The following is a 26,652-nucleotide window of genomic DNA, read 5'->3' on the forward strand; positions in this document are numbered from 1 at the left end:
AATATGAATGACGCTGGATTGAAGTTTTTTCAGGGCACTAGTGCACAAAAAATATGAGGCGCTCATCAATGCAAAAGCAGCGAGGAAAATGCTTCACTCATTGTAACAATTAAAAAAAGTCTCCCTACGCTGCTAAAACGCGCTCTGTCTGATCAGGGCCTGAGCCAGCTGACAGCTGTCATCTAAGGTAGACAGCTCTGGGTGTAAGAACAAGACAAACTTCTAGAAAAGATTAGCAACACGCTTATCATCTTCCATCAGTATTCTTTAAATAAACAGTAGGTACGTGCCGTCTCTCTGGCAGTTTAAAGAACATATTTGTAGCTGTAGAGATAAAGTGTGAAGGGAGATCCCTCTGCAAATGGAAAAAGCTTTGTTGTGTGCACACGGTTGCACCGCACATTTAATTTTGATTGGACTATGTGGGATCTGAATTATGGAAACACATTTGACCACAGAGTGCTGCCAGCCAGCCATTAACATTTAACTGCCTCTCAAACGCAGCTCGCAGCCGAACTTGTTTCTGATTGTTTCTCTCTCTTCCTGCGTCCACAGTTAAAGATGAAGATAACAGACTTCGAGAACAGGAGGAGTTTTAAATCCATATGGCTCAACAGCCAGTTCAGAGAGGAGGTAACACACACTTTTAAACACTCGTTCACACACTCACACTCCCCCTGACAAATGTGTCACGACACAGATGTTGCTGTGATTCCAGCACACAGGCGTTAACTGTGCATGTGTGTGTGTGTTGCAGGAGATCACCCTCTACCCTGACAAGCATGGCTGTGTGCGGGACCTTTTGGAAGAATGTAAAAAGGCAGTGGAGCTCTCTGAAAAAGGCTCTGAGAAGCTCAGGTATGCACCCCGCAGGAGTGTGTGTGCGTCTGTGTCACTGTTTCAATGTCATCTGTTTCTCCGTGTTTGACTAAAATATATCTGGGAAGGTTACCACAATAAAACAGTGCCTGCCAGTGAGTTGAGCTCCAATTGTGGCCACTGATCTCCATCTGAACATCATGGCAAACTTGAAAGACCCAGAGACAAACATTTTCCCAGTTTTTTTCCCAGTTTTAATTGTGTCTCTGAGTTAATTGATCATTTATCTCTGGTTATACATAAAAAAAAATCAGCATCAGGGTATTTTTACATCAAAATCCCCATCTTTTCTTTCCCGGTAAAACACCTTCAAATGTTTGATGACTCATCCTGCACTCAGGGGGGCTCACAAAAGTTCACCCAGTCAAATAAGATTCTGGGTGAACACAGATCATATAAAGCCGCACCTCCCCCACAGTGTATCTCGGGTTAGAAAGAGTGCAGTCTCATCAATTTCAGCCTGTATCCTAAGCTGTTATTTTAGGTTTTGTTGAACTGTTTTTAATCTTTTTGCCATTCAGAGTCCTTTAATGTTTGCAAAATACAGTTTGAGCTCATTAGCAGGGTGACAATTATCCAAAAACACATTTTAAGTACTTTAAATTATGGCCTGACATCACCAGACGATTACCTCCCCCGTGCCTTCAGAGGAACTCAAATCTAAGGCATTTTTGTAAAGATGTCGTCTTTAACAGCTCTGGATTTTTTTATATCTGCATCCAATTAATATTTTTGTGGACTAATACGTATGTCATCCCCTGTTTAATGTGATTTTCTGCTCTGAGAAATCAGTTTGTCTTTTGAAAAGCTGCTGTAGAGAATTAATCCTGTCTCCCTCTGTCTCCCCCCCCCCTTCCTCCCCCTGCAAGGCTGTTAGAGATAGTAAGCTATAAAATCATCGGGGTTCACCAGGAGGACGAGCTGCTAGAATGTTTAAATCCGGCTGCCAGCCGCACCTTCAGAATAGAGGTATGTGCGAATGTGAGGCCTTCCCTGTGTGTCTGTTTTTAGTGCTTAGTGTATTTTTAGTCACTCCTCCTCTGAACGGCCATCAGTGAGATATTTGCATTTTTTGATCCGGTCCGCTCAGTCTGTCGACACAAGCAGGCACTTTGGCAGCCATTGTTCGCAGGGTTTACATCTTCAAACTAATCTGTCAGAGATGACTTTCAAACCGGTCTGAAGCACCAAACTCCGGCTGAAAGTCTCATGTTATTGAACTACACCGTACAGTAAAACTTCGACCACTGGAGGTCAACAATGACAGAATTTCTTAAATTGCTCTTGAAAGTACCGAGCTAATTTTAAGCTGACCATTCACTGGTTACACACACATTTCACAGGCAGTAATTAGAGTAACCTGCTCTAAAGTTAGAAAGTGCAGTGTTTCCCACAGAATCAGATTCTATTTGTGGCATTGCTGCCCAGTCGAGGGTTTGATGCAGAAACTGTGTTTGATCATGAAGCCCAGTGTTACTGTATAATTCTCTAATTTGTTAGTAAAGTGTATGAACTACGCAGCAAACTGAAGTCTCTACTTAGAGACAAACACACAGACAGGACGGTGACTCATATAAATGGGTTCAGCGTGGGCTGAATGCGCAGGTCCACTTTCTATACGTCTGGTGCAGAACTGTCTGTATGGTCTCTGTGCTGTATTTGTATAAACCATTGTAATCTGGTCATGGGTCACATCTCTTGCCCTCTTCCTCTCCGTGCACTTCTCATACTTCTGCTCTATACAACTGACGTCACATCCAGTAACTACTAACGGCAGAGTGCTGACTTTTATTCAACACACAGCTCTACTCAGTCATTGGTGCAGCTCCAGTCTGCATTTGTTTTTGCCATCTGTGGTTCGGCAGCCGTCAGTGTTGTCAGGCTGTTACTCATGACGTGTTACGCCCAGTTCAGACCAAAGATTCGCAGCGAGATGAAACTGCTTTAGAACGTTGCAGTGAAAAGCTGCAGCGGTGTGAACTGACCCGTCTGAGCTCGACTCAAGCCGGCTGCTGATGGTGTCACCTGGAGCTCAGCAGGTTAAATCACTGGCTGCTGGTTTTAGAACGAAAAGCACATCGCCTGTTTCCACAGCCAATTGGCTTGTAGGGAAGTCCGCTGGTCAAGTCAAAATGACGGTAGACGGTGTGTTTGCTTGCTGCAGACGGTGCTCTGTCCCAGCCGTGCCGGTGTCGGGCGGTGGGTCATTGCTGCTGCTCCCTGTATGTGCTCATGCCCCCTCACACACCCACATTCTCAATTGGTGCCGCTCACTTGTGTCTGCCACAATACAGTTCTGACCCTGTTATCAATAAGAGATAAAATCAATCGCCCATTTAAGACAAACAGTTACATAAGCAGCTCCAGATATAAGACCAACACACAAAAAATAATAACTGTAACTGATTAAGTGCAGGAAAGTTAACTTTAAACTGACTGATGATTTAGCCTTCAGGGCTTTCTGCCAGACATCTAATTTTAACCAAAACCATTGTCTCTTTCCTAAAACTTGAGGGCCGTCTGGCTCAAAGCCCTGAAGGCAAACTTCTCCCAGCAGCCATAAAACATGGATGAACAACAGCATCACTTAACAAAAGACGCTCAATATTAACTGTCAATGTTCGTAGTCAAACAGTAGTGTTTTGCAAGTCACCCATTATTATCTTAAGCACTTTTACATTGCTTAAATTAGCTTAGCAGCTAGCAGGCTTTTTCTCTACTCACAGCTTAAGAAATTGCATGTATTATGGGCTGACTTCCAGCTTACCTGGTACAGCACGGTTGAATTTCAGCCTGCACTCAATGTTTTTCAGCCCAACATAGTTGAAACGGAGAAGCTAATGTTGCTGTAGCAGTAAGTTAGCAAAGTGAGGTACCCAGCCAGGCAGGTTAGTTGTGTTCTGTGCATCAGCATTGTTTACATACAGCATGTGCTCTGTCTGTTGACCCAAATTTTCTCCAAAATGCAAAATGTCTCCACACTGCTGATTTATCCCCATGAGGGGAGTAAATATTGTCATTGTCTCTTTTCTGGCTGCTTGCCATTATCTGCGCTGTTAGACAGTGACACAGAATTTTCAAATGAAGGCATATCCTGGGACGGCCTCTAAGCGTAGCGAGTGGAGTGTCCATCCCATGTGGGCTGAGTCCTTTGCTTTGCTGTCACTCTCTAGCTGTACTGTTCAGGGTGTCCGCGCGGTCTTAAAAAGTATTAAAAGTTGATAAATCGAATGTCAGAAAATTAAAGCCCTTAAAAAGTATTAAAAAGTCTTAATCATGATTTTATGAAGTATTAAATTTTCTTGGCATTCAGGCTTTGACAAAAAGTATCCATGAATAATTTATTTTCCTCCTTGTGACTATCACAAACAACGATGTGTAAGTAGTCACACTCAGACTGCCACTCGGGGCCGTGCGCGTACCTGTGCGACATCACGCAACGGCACACATCCAGGCTCCAAACAGAGAAGCAAATCCTTCTCATCTTATCTGAGTTCTGTTGTATGTTTGTGCTCCATAGATTTAATTGCAAACTACAACTGTTGCCAAAGATGCGTTGCTTCTAACGACAGCTTGAAGTGGTGATGAGGTCTTAAGGTTTTTTTGGAAGGTCTTAAAAAAGTCTTGAAAAGGTATTGAAATTAACCTCAGGATTCCTGCATATACCCTGACTGTCATCAATCAAGATTGATGGATAGTTACACCCCTAGTAACCAGTCAGATAGTGCAGTGGGCGGGACATTGAGACCGGCCGCTTCATCATCAATTTTATTGGCTATCAAATTTTATACGGTAGAAAAAAGTAGTCTGCTGATATTTTCGCCAAGAATAAATCAATGTAAGGGACGCACTGAATGCACTTGTCTTAATCTCTTCTCCCTCACTCTTCTTTTTTCCTTCCCTCGCTCAGGAGATTCCTTTAGATCAGGTGGACCTGGACAAGGACAGTGAAATGCTAATCCCTGTCGCTCACTTCCACAAGGAAGTCTTTGGCACCTTCGGGATCCCCTTCTTGCTCAAGATCAGACAGGTGTGTATGTTTGTACATACGTGTAAAAGACTCCTTAGTCTGTGTAACATAATGTATTAGTCAGTTGCTTAACTTCATGCTCTGTATGTCCCTGACCCTCTCACACACAGGGCGAGTCATTTCGGGAGGTGATGAGGAGGATCCAGACCATGCTGGACATCCAGGAGAAAGAATTTGAGAAGGTGAAACACCACACTGGTGAATCATTGACACATGAAGTGTGGCAGAACCCCACACAACCAGTCACTCTGAATATTTTTACAGTATTTAGTATCCTGTGGGTAAACACTGGTCAGCTGTCGACTAACTCATGTTTGTTCGTTCTCAGTTCAAGTTTGCGATTGTGATGATGGGGCGGCATCAGTACATCACTGAAGACGAATATGAGGTCAACCTGAAGGACTTTGAACCACAGCCAGGTATTTACTGCTTCTGCCGCTAACACAACCGCTGCTGCTGTTACTGTTACTGTTACTGCACTAAAGGTAGTGATGTCACAAGTGCCACAGGCTGTAGCCAAACTCAGGGCGATCAATCATTTAAATGAGGCCACTGCGTTGGCAAAACCAAAGTCTGCAGAGCACGAGGTTTACTTCTGGTCCACTTAGTCTGCAACTTGGTGCATTATCTTTCAGCAGTGCTCTGTGTTGGCCGATGAAATTCATGCATGAGCACATTCCTGGTAGATTCCTTTTAAGCAGAACTTCTTAATTGAACTTTTTACCGTGTGATCACTGAGACAAAGGAGAGATGGATTGGAACCGTTATAACTCTTCAGTGTTTTAATCCTGTCTCACACCCACACCAACACGACCACTTGGCCAGACACTATTTATACCGTGTTACCAGAGCCTGCTGAGATGCTGCTTCTCATACAGCGCTAAAGTCTGTCTCTTCTGTCTGTAACTACACAAGTTTTATGCTTAAGCTAAAATTCTTAAAAGGAAATGATGTAGCTTTTGTGTGGATGTTTAATCAGTAGTCAGTTGAAGCAATGCATTGCTCAGTGTGTGCCATATCGACAAAGAAAGTGTTCTCCTGCTCACTGAGCCAGCCGTGCCCACGTGTACCAGACTGCATTTTATGCGAGCCCCTGACGCCTTCACAAAACTTTGGTGCGCTCCATTTGCACTGGGAGGTCAGAATTTGAGTTCCCAGTTGGAAATTTCAACGGGAACAAGATGTCTGATTTGTGACTCGGAAAGTTGTAAGGAACCTCACAAGCCGTGACCTCAGAATCTAAGATGGCTCCTCTGCGCATCAACGGTAGTGAAAGCTGTAGCAATGTACAGTTTATTAGCACCTTTGTGTTATTTGTGTCTCATTAACACAGTCGCACACACCGCCCTATCCAACTTGTATCTGTGGATGTGCTTCTACAGCGTCTGTATGCTCAAAATACAGCGTAATGCATTTATCTCCTATTGCTGACAATGATTAACCTGGCTACAACTGGTATTGCTTGATTGTCTGACTTGTACTGGAACGTAGTAAACTCAGTTGTGACATTATCCCATCCCCAACCTCCGACTTCTGAGCTAAAGGGAACGCAGCAATAGCCTAAAGTGATGAAAGTACTCACTCATACCCCTTTACCACCACAGTAGCTGGGATCCTTGAACTTGTTTCGTTCATGACTCCTTGAACCTTGGTGCTGTGTATTGAACCAGCCCGTGTTTCCACCAGTTTTGAGTGAAGCCATTGTGATTGAGGATGTGTCATCAATGGAGGGCGTTGCACAACACACAACAGAAGTGAACAATTAGAGCAAAATTGCAGATTACATTGATTACCCGCAATCTTTTATTGTTAGTATTTGTTTTGAGCCAGAAAAAAAACAAGCATAGACCAAATACTGTTGAGACCAAGGCACGCTCTTTGACGATTTCTCACTTGACTTCTCCATCCTTTCTTTCCAACCTGTACAATATGACACGCCCACTGATGTTGTCATGGTTTGCACTTTACGTCAAGGAAAACTTGGTATTTCTCGGAACCAACTTCCCGGGTTCTGAACCAATTTATTTTTGGTTGAAATGCTCTGAAGGATTCGAAATTAGGTGCAGGAACTTTAAGTGGTTCCATGTTGGTGTTATGGGGTGTCTAGTCTGAGTGGGCGGAAGTTCGCTGCATAGATCAGCCTCTCATTGGGCGGAACGAGCCACCCGCTGAAGTCCCGCCCTACCACCCCTGGTTGTCATAGTCGACAAACGTCCTTTACTAACTTTTGCGGTGTTTGATCTTGCGGGGATGTAGCCATTTTTCTGCCATGGTTCACGTCCTGTAGGCGATATTTTTGTGGGTGCGTTACACCAAAACCTGTTTCCCCCCGGCAATATTTTTGCAAGCGCACTGTTGCTGTGGCACCACCAAGGACGATTGTGATTGGTTGAAAGAAATAGAAAGAAAGCCGGGGCGTTTTTTCCTCCAATCTTAAAGTGAGAGTCGGCGCAGCCAGACCTTTCTTTTCTTGAGAAAGGTCTGGTGAGCGAGACTATGGGGTGTCAGTGATCACCTGCCCCTCGTGGCCCTGCTGGTCTTAGTTGTCTTTTCCAGTTTACCTTCAGCATCTTGAACAGGGTCTCCAGCACACCTCTGTCCAAGTGTGAAGGCGAATTTTAGTCTATAGCAATCTAAGCAAAGGCACCACCAGTCTGTGTTTGATGGCGGCAGCTCAGGTTCTGGAACGTCCCTGCCGGTCATATCCTTTTGCATGGCTCATGTAGTCGCATTCTTTAACCGTGTACTCTGGCTTGAATAAATACAGCTGAATATCCGAATCAGCCAAAACACAGAAGTTTTGTTTTTGAGTGGCATCTAGAGTTCGCCCTCTGGCCACTGGAGGCTAGAAATCGATGCTGAAACAGCTTGTCGTCCTCAATACGGGAAGCTTTCTCGGTCAGTATAGCACGCACTGAGGAATTTATTGCTTCACCATGAGTACTGATTGGACAACAACACATCAGGGTGGCTCTTTTTCCCCTTTAAATATTCCACACTATCACAGCGATGGTAACTTTAATCACGAGACTTGACGTGTAATGTCCTCTCTGACCTGTCTCCTTCCAGGTAACATGTCCCACCCGCGCCCCTGGCTAGGGTTGGATCATTTCAACAAAGCTCCAAAGAGAGGTCGCTACACCTACCTGGAGAAAGCAATCAAGATCCACAACTAAAAGCAGCCCGCCCTTCCTCTTTGTCCTCCTCATCCTCCTCCTCCTGCTCCGCCTTCCTCCCTACCTACTTTAACACACCATAACCACAGACTGTAACCAACCGTGTGTGTGTGCGTGTGTGTGCGTGTGTGTGTGTGTGCGTGTGTTTGTGTGTGTGAGACTGTGTGGGTGTGCGTGCGTATGTGTGTGTGTGTGTTCATCACTTTTAACACCCTGCCTGGACACCTCTACAGCTCTACACCGGCACTATGTCTTCAGCGATTCGGATCTTGCTGCAGCTGACGGATTATCCTTCAACCACAAAATAAACTGCACCAACCACCTCCTGACTGTCCATTTTGTTTATTTTCTTTCATTATTTTTTTTTTATTTTTAAATCGTCTCCCTCCACGTTTGAGGCTGTTCGGTTGTTTTTTTTGTTTTCCTGGCTTCTCTACCTGTTGACTGCCTGTTTTTATTTTTTTGCCTGTCTGGAAGTGGGAGAAATAAAATGGGATTTTAATATAAAATGCGCAGAGAGGGGAGAGGATGTGAGACTCAGTGTATATATAATATATATATATATTATTATATATATATTATATATATGTAGTATATATAAATCAAATGAACTTCTAGACTTAGTTTTTGTTTCCTTCTCTCACCTCACTCAACAGCTTTTTTTCCCTTCAGATTTTTTTGGGGGTTGTTTTTAATAAAGAGTTGTTTGAAGAGGCGTCATGCTGCTGTGTGGAGAGTTTGATGGAAGGATGTTTGCGAGGACTAACTGACAGAAAAAGAGGGGAGAGGGCCCAGTGGTCTTTTTTTTTTTAATTTTATTTTTTGTTGCAGCTGCGAACTGGCGTCCATCCTGAGGCTCACTAGTTGCCCTGATGTGGTTCTTTATATTTTCTGCTCCCATCCTTTTAGTGCAACAAAACAAGTATTCCCGAGTTTACACGCAGTTCTTTCACACTTAGTTTGGTTGGAGGAAAAATGAATTTTTTTTGTCTCTTTCTGCAGATCTTGTATAATAAAATAAAAATCCACAGCATCTGTTTAAAAATAAATGGGGGAAAAAAAAGAAGGAGGAAATTTGTCTGTATTTCATCTTGCACGTTGGCACTTAATGTCAGAGGTTTCTCAGGACTGGCAAATGTACATTTTGGTTGTGGTTTTGAGTTGCTCAGTGACTTTGAAGGAACACACACATGCACGGACATTACCCCCCTTGACTTTCTTCCTTTTCTTTTTTGTTTTGTTCATCAAGGGGTTTAAATGTATTTCTCAGTCATTCCTCTGAACGCAAACACACACACACGAGCTTCGTCATCTTGATTGAAACTGTCGCCTCCAGGTGGTTGGGAGCAGTGACTGCGCTGTGCTTGCTAGGGAGCTGCAGACGCTTCGAGCCGGCAGGTTTGAGGATTGTGTAGAGACAAAACCAGCATTGTAAGAAACACTTTAAGCCCTATGAATTTATTTTTCTTTTGTTTCTTTTAAAGCACAGATGGAATGCTCCCCTAATAGCGCATAGCTGGCTCTGTAAAGACAACATTTAAGAATTGTATATTTAAAAATATGAACGTGTAAAATTTAAGAGAAACACACGCCTTTGTTGTTGGGTACAGAAGGAGCCAGGTGTTCATATTTCTTGTGTGTAGGGTTTTTTTTTTTTCTCTTTTCTTTTTTTGCGTTCCTGATGTACCATTGACGATTTTTTTCTGTTACATTTGGATTTATTTTTCTTTTCAAAACTAACTGCACTGGTTTTGTCTTGTTAAAAACGTGCAGTACAAAGATGACCTGCAGAATCACACCTTAATTTGATCTTTTCCAGTTTAAAATCCTCAGTGTAGCAGCAGTGTACGACAACTATTCCTGTATATTGCCTTTTTGCTGGAAAATGTATGTTGAATAAAATTTTCTATAAAAACAAAAACACCACTCTGCTGCTTGTCCACACCGGTGTTTCACCCGAAACACTGTTCGTCCAACGAATAGCCCAACATCTGTTAGCTTAGCATGAAGACTGGAAGCGGATGGAAATGGCTAGCCTAGCTCGGTCTTGAGGCTCATTTATAATACTCCCCTTACGTACGGAAATAGATGCATCTTCTTCAAACATAAACATCACTACCTTCATACTTAATGTGTCCTTTATGTTGGCATAGATACAGCCAGTAGATGCCACTAGAGGGCAGAGTCAAAAGCTAAAGAAAAGGAGGCGTAATACTGTACCTTTAAACAGAGGCAGTGTTGTAGATGGTGGCGGTCTGTACAGCTATTGATGTTATGTAATGCACATCTTGACGTGGACTGAGAATTCGTTCGTTCCGCTTTGTCGTCTTCTTGGTCTCGGTCATATCTCGTTTGAACTATGCTACACTTCCTCCACAATCTCTGGTGGCAGGATTCCATTTTGTCTGTATCCGTAAGTTTTCAGAAAACATGCACAAATATGGACGAAATGAACGCAGACCCTGTGTCCTCATATGAGGACATTATATTTTGGGTTTCCTTGACCTTATGCTTCATTCTACTTAACTTGACCTGTTGTGCTTGTTTGTGGACACTTTTGTGCCATCTAGTGGCAGTAAAGGCACATTACACTAATTCAAGTAAAAACAAAATGGCAGCCATCTCTGCTAAGTCAGCCTGCAGCCGATCCCGACACAAACGTGGACAAAACCTTATCACATTTTATGGTTTACACTTGTTTAATTCATATTAATAATGTTTGTAGTTTGATATGGCAACAATTTTGAACAATTTTAGCAACAGTAGCAAGTTAAGACTTAATCAGGAAGTACTTGTTTGGAGACATTGGCACGTTATCGTCTCAATTGAGGACATTGGGACTTAATTATCATTGATGGTGCTAAGTTTTTATACTTATCAGGTCCTACTGATCCCAAATAGCTAGGAGAAATAAAAAAGTTTACCAAACAAACATCTGGGTCTCAGGACATTGAGCATAAATGAGCCCTTAGGGTACCAAATTCTTCCAACCAGCATCTCTAACGCTCCCTAATTAACAAGTTATGTCTAGTTTGTTTAATCTATACAAAAGTAAAAACTATTCAGTGTGTTACAGGGAGTGATGTGCCGCATTATTTCACTATTTAAGGCCAGAATCCACTGAGAAAAACAGTGATTTAACATCACTGAACACAGGAGCTGCTGGTCGACCACTGCCTTGATCAGTTAATTTGTTTGTGTTAGTGTGACTCTGGCATATAAAGGGGTTACTTCACATTCACCACAGTCACACAATAACACAAACTAACGATCTGATCGAAGCAGAGATACCCCAGCAGCTTCTATGTGCAGTGTGCTAAAATTACTGTTTTTCTCAATGGAGTCTGGTTCATTTCCTGCTGGGACGGCTGCAACATCTGCTTTGTAGAAACAAACCACCAACTTCACCACCATGTCTGATCTCTCTAGTCTGGAGGAGGGCAAGAAAAAAGGCAGAACTAAACAGAATCATAGCAGAGTAAATCATACATATAGTCTGCTTTTATTGGGAAAATAATGTCATGAAATAGTAAAAAAAAAAACAGAAGTCCAAGCATACTCAGTTTTATCCAGGACACGTATACGCTGATATTGTATCAGGAAAAAGGAAGATTATTTTCAACGAGCTAGATCAAAAAATACAACAAATATTTCATAGTAAACTACCTGCAGATGTTAGCCTGGCACAGAGACGACCAAAGGAGGATTTTGAATATTCAAAGAATTTGGCACATTGTATTTTAAGTATCTTGTATAAGACAAAAGTAATGGGATGTTATTTCTCATTTCTGTGACTCCACCTCTGCCGTCATGGTTCTTCACAGCATCGTCTCTGTGAAACGTGCAGCACTCTGTCGCAGAGGGGGCATGTGTGGTGCACATCCTTGCACCTTTTTGCGCAGAAAGGAATTGGAAGCAGCACCATGGGGACGAGGCACATGAGTAGCCTGCAACACACACACACACACACACACACACACACACAGAGTTAGTGTTATGTAGCTGTATGCAAGAAATAGGAAAGCTTTACAAAGTTTAACTCACTTTTATGAAGCCAGTTTTACTGTTTTCGGATAAACAACCACATATTAATTCGCTTTACTGAGATGTTGTAACTGTTCACAGTGCCTAATCATTCAAAATGTCCAGGGGAGCATACCCCTAGATGGTTTGCTTAATACACTCACTGGCCACTTTATTAGGTACACCTGTTCAACTGCTCAACTGCTTGTTAATGCAAATAGCTAATCACATGGCAGCAACTCAATGCACTTAGGCATGTAGACATGGTGAAGACAACCTGCTGAAGTTCAAACTGAGCATCAGAATGGGGAAGAAAGGTGATTTAAGTGACTTTGGACGTGGCATGGTTGTTGGTGCCAGACAATAGAAGATTGGAAAAATGTTGCCTGGTCTGATGAGTCTGGATTTCTGCTGCCACATTCAGATGGTAGGGTCAGAATTTGGCATCATGGATCCATCCTGCCTTGTATCAATGGTTCAGGCTGCTGCTGCTGGTGGTGTAATGGTGTGGGGGAGATTTTCTTAGTACCAGCTGAGCATGGTTTAAACACCACAGCCTACCTGAGTATTGTTGCTGAGCGTGTCCATCCCTTTATGACCACAGTGTACCCATCTTCTGATGGCTACTTCCAGCAGGATAACGCACCATGTCACAAAGCTCACATCATCTCAAACTGGTTTCTTGAACATGACAATGAGGTCACTGTACTCCAGTCTCTGAGGAATGTTTCCAGCACCTTGTTGAATCTATGACACCAAGAATTAAGGCAGCTCTGAAGGCAAGGTGTAGCCTACCTAATAAAGTGGCAGGTGAGTGTAGGCTATGTGTCCCTCTAAATGTTGAAACAAACTTTATGCTCTTGCTATGACCTCAGGTTAAGATTTGAGACAAAGCCCCGGATCTCCACTGACTCTAACACCGCCTCTGGTGCGCCGGAAGTACGTTGATCTGACGGTTCCAAAACACGCGCGCTGACGCACACACTCACCCGAAGACGATGATCATTGTGCAGATGATCCAGGCAAACTGTCCTGCTTTGAATGAGATGTTGGTCATGACCTGCTGCTGGCAGTGGGTGCACGTCGTCATGGCGGGTTCGCGCCCCAGCTCACGTTGGTCGATTACAAAGGTCGCTTTGGCAGCTCCAGGTTTGTCACTTGATCCAAGTGTGCCTCCTCCGCCGGTGTACACTGATGGAGGAAGCAGAGGAGGAGAAGAGGAGGTGAAACAGGTAAGTTTCTGACTTTGAACTAGATAAATGTTTCCAGGAAGTGTAACATCAGCTGTGAGTTTACCTGGCAAGGCAGTGGAGGCGCTCTGCGGTGGGTGTCGGGGAGGCTGTAAGGGAGGACATAAGGGAGGGTCTGCTGGGTTGTCGTAAACAGGGGGACCGTCTAATGGACAAGAAGAGGAAAGACAGAGAAAAAACAGACACAGACATAAGAATGAATGAGCCATTCAGAAAATGATGATGATGTTGTTGCATGTGAGTGTGGTGTGTTCACGTTCACCTGGTGTGAGGTAGGAGTAAAGAGGAGGTTCTATTTGTAAAGCTGTCGTCATTGTGCTGCAAAGACAGACAACACAGACAAAAACATTATTACAAATGGTTCCTTCTGTTCAGACAAAATACAATACCCTGCTACAATACCCTGTTAAACATAAAAGGTCAGAACTAAAACAATTTTCTGTCTCCTCTCCTCCTCTTGAGACAAATGTGATGCTCCTTTCTGCCACTAGATGGAGCCAAAGCACGAATACAAACATCTGCTCTGCTGAAAGTGTCATCTCTTACCGACACATCATTAATCAGTGCTAGAAGATCCACAGTAATAATAATAATAATAAAAATAATAATATAACAATAATACATTTTATTCATAGGCACCTTTCACGACAGTCAAGGTCACCTTACAGGCAAAGACAGAGAAAAAATGACAGCGGATTAAAAAAGTCAACAAGATAAGGAATAAAGTAGCATAAAATAAGTTAATAAATAATAATAACATAACAACAAATAAATATTCAACAAAACAAAATTGTAGTGAAAAAAATCCGCATAAATAGTGGATGTGTGTGGCTAGAAGGATGGGAGTCAAACTGAATAGGCGATTTGAAAGAGGGAGGGAGTTTCAGAGGCAAGGAGGCAGAGCAGCTGAAGGCTCTAGAAGGCTCTAGAGCCAACTGTGGTCAGGCCGCCTGGTGGGACAGTAAGGTGGATCGAAGAGGAAGACCTGATAGTGCAGGTTGGGATGTGGATGTGCAAGAGTTCGGAGAGGTACAGAGGAGCAAGGTTGTGGACGGCCAAAAGGTGAGTAAGATCTTAAAGTCAATTTAACCTGGGAGCCTGTAGCTGCGAGGAAGTAAGTGGATGATAAACAGAAGGGGACCCAAGACAGAACCATGGGGAACACCGGTAGTAATTGGAAATGGCTGGGATTTGAGTGTTTTGAGCTGGATAAATTGAGTACCAGATGGTACCACTCAAGGGCTGTGCCAGTGATTCCAATGGAGGCCAGTCTGTTAAGGAGGATGTTGTGAGAAATTATGTCAAAGGCCAGAGCACAAAAGGGCCCAGTGGTTCCTGGCATGGTCCTGTCCTCCTAGAAGTCAGCCATCTTGAATTCTGTGTGTTTTTCATGTATTTTAAGAACTTTTTTGAACTCCTCCTTGTGGGTTTATAGGATTCGTTTCACATTCAAGTGGTAGAACTCTCCGACTAATGTGGCGCTGAATTACAGAGGAAAAATTAATATCCTGAATGTTAATGTCATAGGTTATGTGAGAACACGTCATTTTAGACACTTTACAGGTATGGAACAAAGATCCCGTGGATAATGAGTGAGTGATTAAGAGCTGAAAGTTAATTAACCCATAACTGAGAAAATTCGCACATTACATACACACATTATCCTATGACATATCAGTAAAGGAGAGCTTTCTGAATCTTATGACAGTGAGCTGATTGTTTTGACCACCAGGTTGTAACGTTGGTTAACAAAACGCTAAATTCCATTTATTGTTTCCAGGTCAAGTGCAGAGGAAATTCTTGTCATTCGTTAAGAAATGACAGACAGCCCCAGCCGTGTCCTCAGCCAGGAGGTCCATACTGCAGCAAGAGGTAAGTTATCTTGTGTCTTGTAAGTTGACGAACTTGGAGAGAGTCGCCAATGTATTTTTGGAGTCTCACAGACAAATGTTAAATTTTTGGGATGGGGGCGCCATCTGCGCCTGCAACCTGGCTTCAGATAAGTGGTTGAAAATAGATGACAGTCACTTTACCGTGATGCAGCCTTTTAAACCAGGTAAAGAGAGGAAAAGGAAAAGACAACAAACACAATATCTAAGGTGATATCTATCTCATATAATGATATTGATGTATTATTGATTCATTACCCAGCCCCAGTAAATGCCTCTTGGACGCTCTCTCTCTGACACACCCAAATACGTACATAAACCACACGCACGGTCAGATTTGACCAGCACACATGCCACATACATGACTCAGATGAGTGTTAGGGTGTTGTCTAAATGATATATAATATATATATATATATATATATATATATATATATAATATATAAATATTCCTGCTAGGCATGAGTAAGAGGAAGTTTTAGTGAGGGAGAAAACATCTGTGACAGCTGCGGACATATTGTTCGATCAGCAGCCTCTGACTTAATCACTTTGTGGTTTTATAGTGGCAGATGGATTTTTCAGAAGCCGCACCCAGATGCTGCCTCCAACAGCAGCCTCATGTCCCGTCAAAAACACCAGCATGGCAGCTATTTGGGTATTACACCTAGTGACTCTATTAGTTTCATGGTGATAAAAACACTTTTACATGTATGCCTTTTTAAATCAAAGTCTCTTTTACAAAGGATCTTGAACCCACTAGTGCTGCAGTTTCTTTGCAATACTTTTCCAAGCATTATTCTTTCTCGCTCATTGAGGTAAAAGAAATGCCAAACAGTCTTATTAGAAAAAAAAAGAATCTGAGGCTGCTGGGAACAACTGTTCCTTTGACTAACCCAGGCTTTCCCAAACATTAATTTATGTGTGGCTCACTGCCACAATATCAGCATTTGCCACCCCCATTTAGATTTTTGGAGCTGCGTTTTTCTCCCTCTCACGGCAGAAAATACTCTGGGCACATACGCAGCAGCACAGCGCTTGGCGAGGGCAGTGAAAGTGAAACTTAACTGTTTGATAATTCACATAGTTTTAGTGTTGCTAATCGTTTTTAAGCACAATTTTGGATGAGACCATTTGCATCCCATGGAAACCACACACCCCTGCTGGGTCTAAATTTGGCAAACAAAATTCATTTTGGCCAGTGACTCTCAGTTCAGCCCTGTGTGGAAACTGTCTTGAAAATGTAAACTCTGAATGGACAGATAGTTTTAAGTATGTGAGAAAAATTGTAAACTAGGGTGAAGGTTTTGATGACAGTGATTGAAAATGCGCTTTTCCTGTGTAGCATTGATCAACTGCAGCAGTATAAAGTTACACATTACTGCATGTGGGAGATTAATTGCAAGAGAAAAGACGGGATCTGCTGTTTGTACTGTAATTTCTGAAGAGATCATGTCATTGCGATATAGAGACGTAAAAAACAACTTCAGTGAAATGTAAATTACTGTGGCCAGTTCAGCATCTGACCAAATGTCTCCCCTTCTGTTCCTGAGATATGACGCTGAGTCATGGCCCGAAAAGTGTTTTTGCAGAACATTATGATGTCACAATGAAGTTGACCTCTGAACTTTTGAATATTGAAAGTCATTATCTTATCATTATAACCAATTAGACATTTGTGACATATGAATTTTGGCCAAAAACATGTTATGTGGAGTCACAGTGACCTTGACCTTTTACAACCAAATTCTAAGTCTGAGTCCAAGTGGACATTTGTGCCATATTTGAAGAAATTAACTCAAGGCATTGTTGAGATATTGTGTTCTAAAGAATGAGAGTGAGATGGACGTAAGGTCACAGTGACCTTGACCTTTTACCATCAAATTCTAATCAGTATATTCCTCTGTCCAAGTGGACGTTTGTGCCATATTTGAAGAAATTAACTCAAGGCGTTGTTAAGAAATTGCGTTCTTAAGATTGAGAATGAGATGGACGTAAGGTCACAGTGACCTTGACCTTGAAAGGTGTAAATGTGAATCCTGTCCAATCTCTTGCAGTCAATCTCCCACATGCAGCACTGTGTAACTTAGTTCTGTTGTAATTGATATAAACCATACAGGGAAAGTGCATTTTAAATCACTGTCATCAAAACCTCGGCCATACTTCGCATCAGAATATACAAAGTACACTGTGGTGTTAACATGACAAAGCATTTTGGCTATCTGACTTGCAAACAGTGACACAAGCACTTGTCTTTCTGATGGCTTGACATGTTAATTGACATAGAAATTTTTCTTCCTGATGTTCCTGTCTGTCGGGCCACAGAGTCCCATCCACATCACAACAAATATCTTCCCTTGCAGTGCAATGCGGAAATAATCTTTTGGAATATTTCATCCATGAGATAATGTAAGATAAACCCATGAGGTAGCAAGAGCAACACATGTACCAAAAGTCTAATAGAAATGTATAGAAACAATGCTTGATATATTATGAGAACTGGTTCAGCCCTTTTGCACGTAATGACTTAATGCATGTGATGATGTTTTGGGGGTTAAGACTGTTCATCAGAGAACCAGTATTCATACATTTTCTCAACATGACACAAGCAAATGCAACCCAATCACTGTTGCATTGTGTGTTTCTGCAAACTATGGATACGTCACATTCGTGCTCGGGATGCACCGTTTGTGAAATTCTGGACCGACACCGGCGTTTAAAATAACAATTTGGCCAATAGCTGATACCGATACAGATGTTTTTGTTATTTATTCTCCCCTTTGTGTCAGGGAAACAAAAAAAACATAATTATTAAGAAAAATAACTGAACTGTTTTAAAGTCATTTCATCCTTCATTACAATACCATTCAATGAGCACATCACATTTATGAAATAACCTTTAAAATTATCTTCTTTGTGATGCACCATCTGCATTTGGAAAAGATTGAACAAATTCTACCAGATCTGGCAACCCTTTATAGACCGCTACTTTCTTTTTCTACACATGTATGACAACTCACCCTTTAGAACATTTTTGATTTGTTTAATATTTTCTATATTTTTCTATCAGAAATTCTGTATTCACTTTTATACGACTGTCATTGGCTGTTTAACTTTGAAACCCCAATAAAAAAGTTGGAAAAAATGATCTTCTTTCACATGAAAAACATGATAAAAACTGTTTACTACTTAGGATATATGTATATTTTAAATATTTATTTTATATAACTGTGAAAACATAACCACATAACAAAATTCCCCACATTTGAACAAGGGGTTTTGAGAATTTCACTTCTGATCTGAGAGATAAACCAAAGCGACTGAAAGACACAGTAATTTTGCACAAGCTCGCTCATAAAACAGAAACAAAGTCAAGAAGTGAAAGAGCAAGTCAGCCAGTTATCCCAAACCAGTGTTTCCACCCCGACAATTAGCTTTTCCTGTAACTCTTCCTTAAAACAGACGCACACGTTGCTGCCGAGAATGAGGCCGGAAGGTATGAATAAAATGTTGATGCTGCTGAGAAACACAGAACCACATTTTAGAAATACTTTTAAATTTACTCCTTTCAAGTGATCTATTTCCTTAATTTTTCGTGTATATCCAGTCATCACTTTGTAAATCACTTTCAACATGATGTCAGTTTTGTTTTGTTCCTCAGATAAACTCACTCGACAGATTTCAGAAACACTTGTGCGAAGCAGCAGTGACACACAGAGAAGCATGCAGCACGGTCGCATTCCTGCAATAGCACATGGCATTTTTGGAAAGTGAGGACATTTTCGGACAGACCTTCAGAGGACAGTTTCAGGTTTAAGAATTGGTCAGGTAAGAAGTAGGGTCAGGTTAAAGGTCAGGTTAGAAGTAGGTTTAGGTTGGGGTTAGGGGCTCAAGAATGCAATATGTCATCATGAATGTCCTTACAAGTATAGAAGTACAGCTGTGTGTGTGTGTGTGTGTGTGTGTGTGTGTGTGTGTGTGTTTACAGATGAGTACTTTTGAAATCCCTTCATTTAAACTGCACTTATACTCTTTACTTGAGTACTTTTTTGAGCCAGTAATCTAAATCTGAATCTAAACTTTGCTACATTTGTCATTTATAAGTCATTACAATTGTTAATCAAGGTCAACATGGCCTCAACTTGGGAAGTTTTCTATGTACAAGTGAAGCAGTGTTTTTAAACACAACATGATGAAAAATATATTATTTTTAATATTTTTGATGAGATAAGGAAAGTCCATAACCAAGCATCAATATGTGACGAGGTCAGAGTCACATTTTTCTTCTTTTTTTTTCTGTTTTTTCTCAAAACACCACTTTTCTCCTTAAATATGACAATTTTTCCCTGAACTGAGGGACTTACTTAAGGGTAATTCACAGAATCCCTTAGAGGGTTTCTTTAATTAAGTAAAAATATTAACTCATTTACTGCTCTGAAAGATTTTACAGTGGTAAAATACTGAAAACCATTTGTTTGCTTGCACTCAAGCTTGTGACACCAAAAACCCTTTGTGCAATTGTTCAACTAACTTTAAGGGATTCCTTAAGTATTAGACCAAGATAAGAAGAAAAACTTAAATACTTGAATACATGAATATTTCAAGGAAACCTGAAGAAAAAGACGTGTTTTGTGCGACTGATTTTATTTTAAGAAAGCCTTAACATGGACTTTAAGGAAAATCTTAACTGAAGGTGTTCTGCGCGACAGGCCCCAGATATTTTAGGTGCTTTGAAGTACAGTGAATTTCAGGTACAGAGCTTTTATTTTAAAGGGCCATTTCCTACTTAATACTTAACGGAGACAGCAAACAAGCTCAACGACATGGCAAGTATGATGCTGAATGTATCTAACTGTGTGGATCTTGGACTAAGGACAAATCTGGAGCCCGTGGCTGAACTAATAAATGGCGCTTGTGTAATGGTTGCATCGTAGCAATATCACATTGAGGATGTGCCGTTACACTGAATATCAACACAGCTGTGATTATTTTTGGCACTCGGCCAGATGATACTACTTCCTCGATATCATAACAACTGTTTTGTCAGTATCTATCTCTCCCTCGCACACCTTTTAAGATATCCAAATAAAAAGTAACTTGTACTTTGAGTTATTTATTATTAATCAGGGGGCGACTGCACAAAACACCTTAAGTTTTCTCCATGAATATGACACTTAAGACTTAATTTCTCCTTAGCTTAGTTGCACAGAATAAGGAAAAGCATGAACTCATTTACTACATTGAAAGAGATTTTGCAGCAGATAAAGTTTCCATTGAGGTTGTTTGTTTGCTTGGACTCACGCTTGTGACGTCTGTTATCGTCTCACTAAGTTGGCTTATAGTTGGTCTCTCTGCCTGATTTTAAAGCTCTCATAAGTACAAGGATGAATGAGTCAGTTGGGGCCTGCCGTTGTGCAGAGGTGTTCTCATATTTCTACATGTTACTGTAATTCTTTTATGTTTTTTATCGTGTTGTTGTTTGGCTGTAACTTTTTGTGTGCTGCTGTCTTGGCCAGTTCTCCCTTGTAAACCAGATTGTCGATCTCAAAGGGACTTACCTGGTTAAATATGCGTTAAATAAATAAAATGAAATAGTTAGATAGTGAAAAAATGGCAGGAGAAAAGAAGACAATAAAACCATAGTGGTCAGAGGAGGAAAAGATTACACTTCCGGAGGAATACAGTCATAGAAAGCACAAACTACAGTCAGTTTGATCCCCAAAAAACAGATATCGATTGTAGGAAGATTACAACAAAAAATGAATTCAGTCAGATCTTAAGTGTAAAATCAAAAGCGTATCATCGGGTTCTCATAGGTGCAGAACACTATTCTCAGGGTGTGTTAGTTTTTGTTGCAGTTAGAGTCAGAAGTACCTTAAGTTTTGTTTTACCTTGCTTTAGTTGCTAAGATATTTTGTGCAACAGTCTGGGGATTCCTTAAGTATAAGACCAAGACAAGGAGAAAACCATAATAACTTAAATCAACATTGTAAGGAAACTTGAAGGTGTTTTGTGCAACTGCTTTTATTTTGAGGAAACCTTAACTAGGACTTTAAGGAAAGTCTTAACTTAGGCACTTTTTTACTTTCACTTAGAGAGAGTCATGAGATCAATTCAATAGCTGTTGAGAACAAATTTAACTCATCCAGAGCTGTAGAGTTCAACTGAAAGTTGGGTGTCAGATTTTTAGTCTGACCGCAATTCAGCCACAGCACAGTGCAGCGTATTTAGCTCACATTATTATAAAGTACTCTGAACTATCATGATAACACGTATCACTTTAGACAGGGGTGTCAAACTCATTTTGAGTTCATGGGCCTCATACAGCTCAGTTTGATCTCAAGTGGGCTGGACCAGTAAAACCACTGCATAATAACCTGTAAACCAGTGGTTCCCAACTGGTCCAGCCACGAGGTTCAGATTTCTCCGTAGTCATTAGTTCAAGGTCCACGCGGTTTAGCACATTCTGCGTCATACTCGCTAATTTGTTGTCTTTGTTAAGTGGCTGTCCATTTGTCACTCACTCGACAGCAGGAAATTACACTTCAAAATAAAAGCTCTGTGCTGGAAATTCACTCTACTTAAAAATAAAATGTGTTTTCTACAAACTTGACACGTTTGCGAGTCACTTGCGGTCCTTTCAGAATGAGAGACCCATTTTTGGACCGTGACCCACCAGTTGGAAACCACTGCTTTCAGCTTTTTATCACATCACAGTGTCTTAGCGGGACGTGATTTTATGTAAAGCACTACAACCTCAGAGATAAACTTTTTTACTTCTGACAAGTGCATGGAAAACAGATTACTCGATCACTACCACTCAAGTCCATAGTTACATCTAGACTCTGTTTTGCGTGTGAAGTCTTCTTATAGTGCCTCTGGAATGACAAGACACACATACATATGCACTTGGAGCTTCACTTTAAACCAAAACCAAATACCAGAGCCACTGAGCAAGAGCTGCATGCACCCTGGGCTACACCTGTGGCTGCACGTACTGTTCAGTACCTCAAATACCAAACCCACAAATGATCAAAAAGATAACACAAACATGAAGCAAAAGGCGGCAAACTTCAAGAAAATTTGCCCGAGAAACAACACCAAAATCAAAATTACTTCCTGCTTGAAAATATTCCTGCAGGCTGAGCTGAAACCAAGAAAACCAGTTGTGTGTGATCCTGTTCCAACAGTGAAAGGACAACAGATTCATTAGCAGCAGATTCATTAATATGACATTAAAAGCTAAAGACGAATCATCTGTCCTTCGTATTTTTCATCTTCTCTCTCAACTTTCAAATAACCATAAATCCTTCACGCCAAACTACACAAAATGCAGCCTTACCTTGGTGGGGTGCTGCTGTCAGTGTGCAGAGATGTGTGTAAACTGCTGCTGATGGAGTGCAGACAGATTTCTGTGACATCCAGCTGTCTCACCTGTACCTCCACAAGCCTCTCTCTGGACACGCCCACAGCCCTTCCTCCTGTGGGGGCTGTTCCTGCACTCTGGCACCACTGTGTACCTGTTATGTATCAATATATGGTGGGAATGTCTTTATTTATGCGAAGGAAAACCTAAAATCAAGTCCAAGTCAAAACATATAATAGAAGATAATGCAGTCAGACTTTCAGGAATTCTGTTTTGCAGTGGTGGTGCAGTGGTTAACAGTGTTGCCTCGCAGCAAGAGGGTTTCAGGTTCCGACCTTGCGGGCCGGCTGGGGCTCTTCTATGTGGAGTCTGCATGTTCTCCCCCAAAAATCTGCCTGCCCTTATTGCTGTTGTGTGCATAACGTTATTCAGACTGTTATTTAGATACTCCTTAAAAAATAACTTAAGGTTTCCTCAGGAAAAAAATGAGCACAAAGTCACCTTTGAGAGCAACGTGTAGGATCTAGTGACATCTAGTGGTAAGATAGCAGATTGCAACCAACTACAAATTTTTTTCCTTGAGTCTCTTGAGTGACTGGAGGAAAATGCATGACTCTCCCGGAGTGGTGGGCAGTGCCGCTAGATGAAGGGCCAGAATCACTGATATTGCTTCTGATACAGAAAAACTTTTAGTAAGAAGTCTTAGCTTAGGAGCGATTTAGGAAAGTTCGAAGAGCAACTCTGAGCAGGAAAGGGACAGAAACTTTGACCTCAGTTAGGAGGTGTGGTCGACCCGGTTGCTAGGTAGGATGCCTTCTTTTAACAGATGTGATTGGTTGTCACAGACATGCCCTTCTGTGAGCCTGCAAGGTGTGAGGACACCCAGTGAAAATGAGATGAACTACATCACAATATGAGACTGAAAGTGTCGTCATTGTTTGTGTGATCACTGCTGACGGAAGGTTGAGACAGACTCAAGCCATCACTGCTGCACTGTGACATTTTTCCAGTTTTCCAGATATCTTAGTATTGCGATCATTATATATCTGGTGTTATGGTATTATTTCATAGGATGGGAAATGTGTGTGTATCCCTAATGAGATCGACCACAAGGATAATTCCTGAATAAGACGACACATTTACATGTTGTTTTCTATATGTTCTCTGACATTTATCCTAACGATATGAGGCGGTCTTTGTGGGGAGAAAAGCTTGTTTTGTGGACTAACTTTGCACTTGAATTATGCCCGTTCACTTACGTTTTAACAGGTCTGACGCTACTATGCGCCTTGGCTGTATCTAGGCTAACGGCTAACATGCTAACTATTATTTTTATGTCACTAGTCACTTGAAACAAATTTAGGACGATAGGAGACAGGTTGAAATAAACCGAAATTTCCCTTTAAGAATCTCTTGAGCTTCCTAAAAGTCTTTACTCTGAACAATTTTTCACCTCAGGAGCTCTTGGACCTCGTCTTAACTTTAAGGGAAAATTCTAAGAAAACGTCACTGGGAGCAACTCTTTGCATTAGGAAGCTTTGTGAATACAGTCCCTGATTTGACTTGAGTATCAGTTTCACTATTTCCTGTGTGAGCCTCTCTGAACAGACTCTCCATGTCAGAGGTCTGGATGCTGAGGCGTTTCCCTCCTCCCTTCTTTTCTGTGTCACCACCAAAATCTCTTCCTCGTGTTTTTTCCCTCTTTCTTTTAAACCAGTGCTGCAATTATGAGTCAGATTATTAGTCAGGCTCGGAGATACTTTACGCATTGAACATCCACAGACAGCTACGGAAATGCAGACTCGTGGTTTTATTCATATTACAGTTTAGGGTCCACTTCAGCCGACTTTGGGGCTCCAAATAACCTGTTCATGTACCGTCAGAACTGATAATACGACTCAAATTTGTGTATCAGGCTATGATAAATGGTGAAAGTTGGGCTTTTTTTAAAAGATGACATGCCTCCCAAATCTGCTGATTTAGGGGTTATGATGGTATTTAAAACAAATACAATATATTATCTTACTATATAATGACAAAAACTCTGTGTGTGTGTGTGTGTGTGTGTGTGTGTGTGTGTGTGTGTGTGTGTGTGTGTGTGTATCTGTTCCACGTTTTTCTCCTCACTGACTTGGTCAATCCATGTGAAATTTGGCACAGTGGTAGAGGGTCATGGGAGGATGCGAATGAAGCAATATTACATCAATTGGCCAAAGGGGGGCGCTATAGCAACCAATTGAAATTGCAAACTTTGAATGGGCATATCTCATGCCCCGTATGTCGTAGAGACATGAAACTTTGCACAGAGATGCCTCACCTCATGAGGAACAAATTTGCCTCAAGAACCCATAACTTCCGTTTATATAGATTTTCCACCATTTTGAATTTTTTGAAAAACACTTCAAATGGATCTCTTCCTAGGAAGTTTGAGCGATCTGCATGAAACTGGGTGAACATAATCTAGGGACCAATATCTAAAGTTCCCTCTTGGCGAAAGTTGGAAAACTTACTAAAACTGAGCTTCTATAAGACAATGAATATTGCGGAGGGCGTGGCTCATCACATAAAGGTGTAGAACATCTCAAGGGTTTCACCCATCACCACGCAACTTTGTAGGCATATGACCACACATAATCTGAGGGGACCCCTCCATTATTGACCCCATCAAACAAAATGGGGGCGCTAGAGAGCTCATTTCTTATCTAGGCCTAACCGCCATATGGATTTTTACTAAACTTGGTAGATATGTAGAACAGGACGCCTCAAGGTGACTGGAGAAATTTAACTCTAATTGGCAACTGGGTGGCGCTATAACAACAGGAAAATGCTTAAAAATGGCTAAAATGCAACTGATCGCTGTGGCTCCCCCTGTGGACCAATGTTGTTGTTTTTTTCTAATTTTTGGTATGACTAAGTCATGGTATGGTATGCTGTACATAATCACAGAGACTGTCAGTGTGTCATTCTGTCAGTCAGTCATTCTGTCTGTCCCATATTTTTCTACTCACTGACGTGGTCAATCTGTGAAACTGCACATAGGCATTGAGGACTGGCATAGGTAGAAGGTGACAAAGCTACTAATGGGTATGGACTAGTATATTGTATTGTAATAAAATACAACCATTTAACATTGTGTTCCGCCTTTAAACCTAAATAAAAACACACAAATCCCTCCGTAGTGCTTTAAAAATGATTTGACATACAGTCCCCTAATCCCTGAGTTTTTTTTTTTTTTTATTTTATTGAGAACAAAGTTGTTCCATAAAGTCTGTTTCCCTACAGACAAACTAACTAGCTGTTTGACATTGGCAGAGAAGAGTTGGCAAATTTTTTTCATGGGCGCAACCCACATACTCAGCTCTGCTGCTCATTTCACAAATGCATGTTCCTTACAAATGTGGCACCATTTCAAAGGTAAATAAACAGACTTTCCAACAGTGTAAGATTTATTGCTGAGAAGCATTGTTACAACAAAGAAATAATCTACCAAACACAAATTTCCTTACTTTTTGTGCTTAGTTTAGTTCCAATAAGCAGTCAATGCATTGTTGGCTAGTCTGACTCGTTGGATATACACTGTGGTTATAAGTCTGCCATTGGGCGGCTCATTTCTGCCGACATTCTCCCTTCTTTCCGCTATCTGTGTATTGTTTCCACATTCCCTTCACTACAGAAGACAACAACCTCTGAGCTAACAACTCACACTTTGGATTGTGCAATGAGGCATGCCTGTTTTCTTGTTTCAGGGAATAGCTATACAGATCTGTCTACAACAAATAAAACAACTTGTGGACACACCTCTGAAAAGCTCTGACTCCATCTCACAGGACTCTCAAGCCTGCTGTTGATTCCTTTTCTGATTCATCCAGTTGGAGTTGATTTGCCACATGTTTTAACTCTGGCAGCGGCATCCATCAGTGACGGTGACCTCACATATTTACCGATCCATTCTGCGTCACAAGAGTTTCTGTCTGTGGTTTTAACGTGTCCACTGAATTCCTCCAGAGTCATGCTTCACCTTCAAGGCACTGGTTCTCTGAAG

The 26,652-nt window shown here is 41.4% G+C and overlaps 2 protein-coding genes across 5 annotated transcripts in view; one reads left to right on the forward strand and one right to left on the reverse strand.

The window, feature by feature from the left end:
- Positions 1 to 8,411, forward strand: part of usp7 (ubiquitin specific peptidase 7 (herpes virus-associated)) — a 39,216-nt gene extending 30,805 nt beyond the window's left edge. For all 4 annotated transcript variants that reach the window (XM_049560128.1, XM_049560130.1, XM_049560131.1 and 1 more), the window contains exons 25-31: positions 556 to 633; positions 758 to 858; positions 1,749 to 1,848; positions 4,790 to 4,909; positions 5,020 to 5,091; positions 5,238 to 5,328; positions 7,979 to 8,411. In XM_049560128.1, the coding sequence (XP_049416085.1) occupies positions 556 to 633; positions 758 to 858; positions 1,749 to 1,848; positions 4,790 to 4,909; positions 5,020 to 5,091; positions 5,238 to 5,328; positions 7,979 to 8,085 (669 nt within the window). In that variant the 3' untranslated portion in view covers positions 8,086 to 8,411. The remainder of the gene's footprint in view (positions 1 to 555; positions 634 to 757; positions 859 to 1,748; positions 1,849 to 4,789; positions 4,910 to 5,019; positions 5,092 to 5,237; positions 5,329 to 7,978) is intronic.
- Positions 8,412 to 11,601: 3,190 nt separating this feature from the next.
- On the reverse strand, positions 11,602 to 22,759 carry LOC125878791 (cell death-inducing p53-target protein 1 homolog). Its single transcript, XM_049560167.1, has 5 exons — positions 22,587 to 22,759; positions 13,621 to 13,676; positions 13,405 to 13,503; positions 13,098 to 13,299; positions 11,602 to 12,032 (listed from the first exon to the last, which is right to left on the reverse strand). The coding sequence occupies exons 2-5, from the start codon at positions 13,670 to 13,672 to the stop codon at positions 11,894 to 11,896; spliced, it is 492 nt and encodes a 163-aa protein (XP_049416124.1). The 5' UTR covers positions 13,673 to 13,676; positions 22,587 to 22,759; the 3' UTR covers positions 11,602 to 11,893.
- Positions 22,760 to 26,652: the final 3,893 nt, after the last annotated feature.

The sequence above is a fragment of the Epinephelus fuscoguttatus genome, linkage group LG19 (genome assembly GCF_011397635.1).
Source record: "Epinephelus fuscoguttatus linkage group LG19, E.fuscoguttatus.final_Chr_v1".
In the NCBI taxonomy this organism is placed as follows: Eukaryota; Metazoa; Chordata; class Actinopteri; order Perciformes; family Serranidae; genus Epinephelus; species Epinephelus fuscoguttatus.

Coding starts and splice junctions, on each gene's coding strand:
- LOC125878791 (XM_049560167.1), bottom strand. CDS start 13,672: ATGACGACAGCTTTACAAATAGAACCTCCTCTTTACTCCTACCTCACA. Junction 13,504..13,620: donor TTACTCCTACCTCACACCAG/GTGAACGTGAAC, acceptor CTTGTCCATTAG/ACGGTCCCCCTGTTTACGAC. Junction 13,300..13,404: donor CGCCTCCACTGCCTTGCCAG/GTAAACTCACAG, acceptor TTCCTCCATCAG/TGTACACCGGCGGAGGAGGC.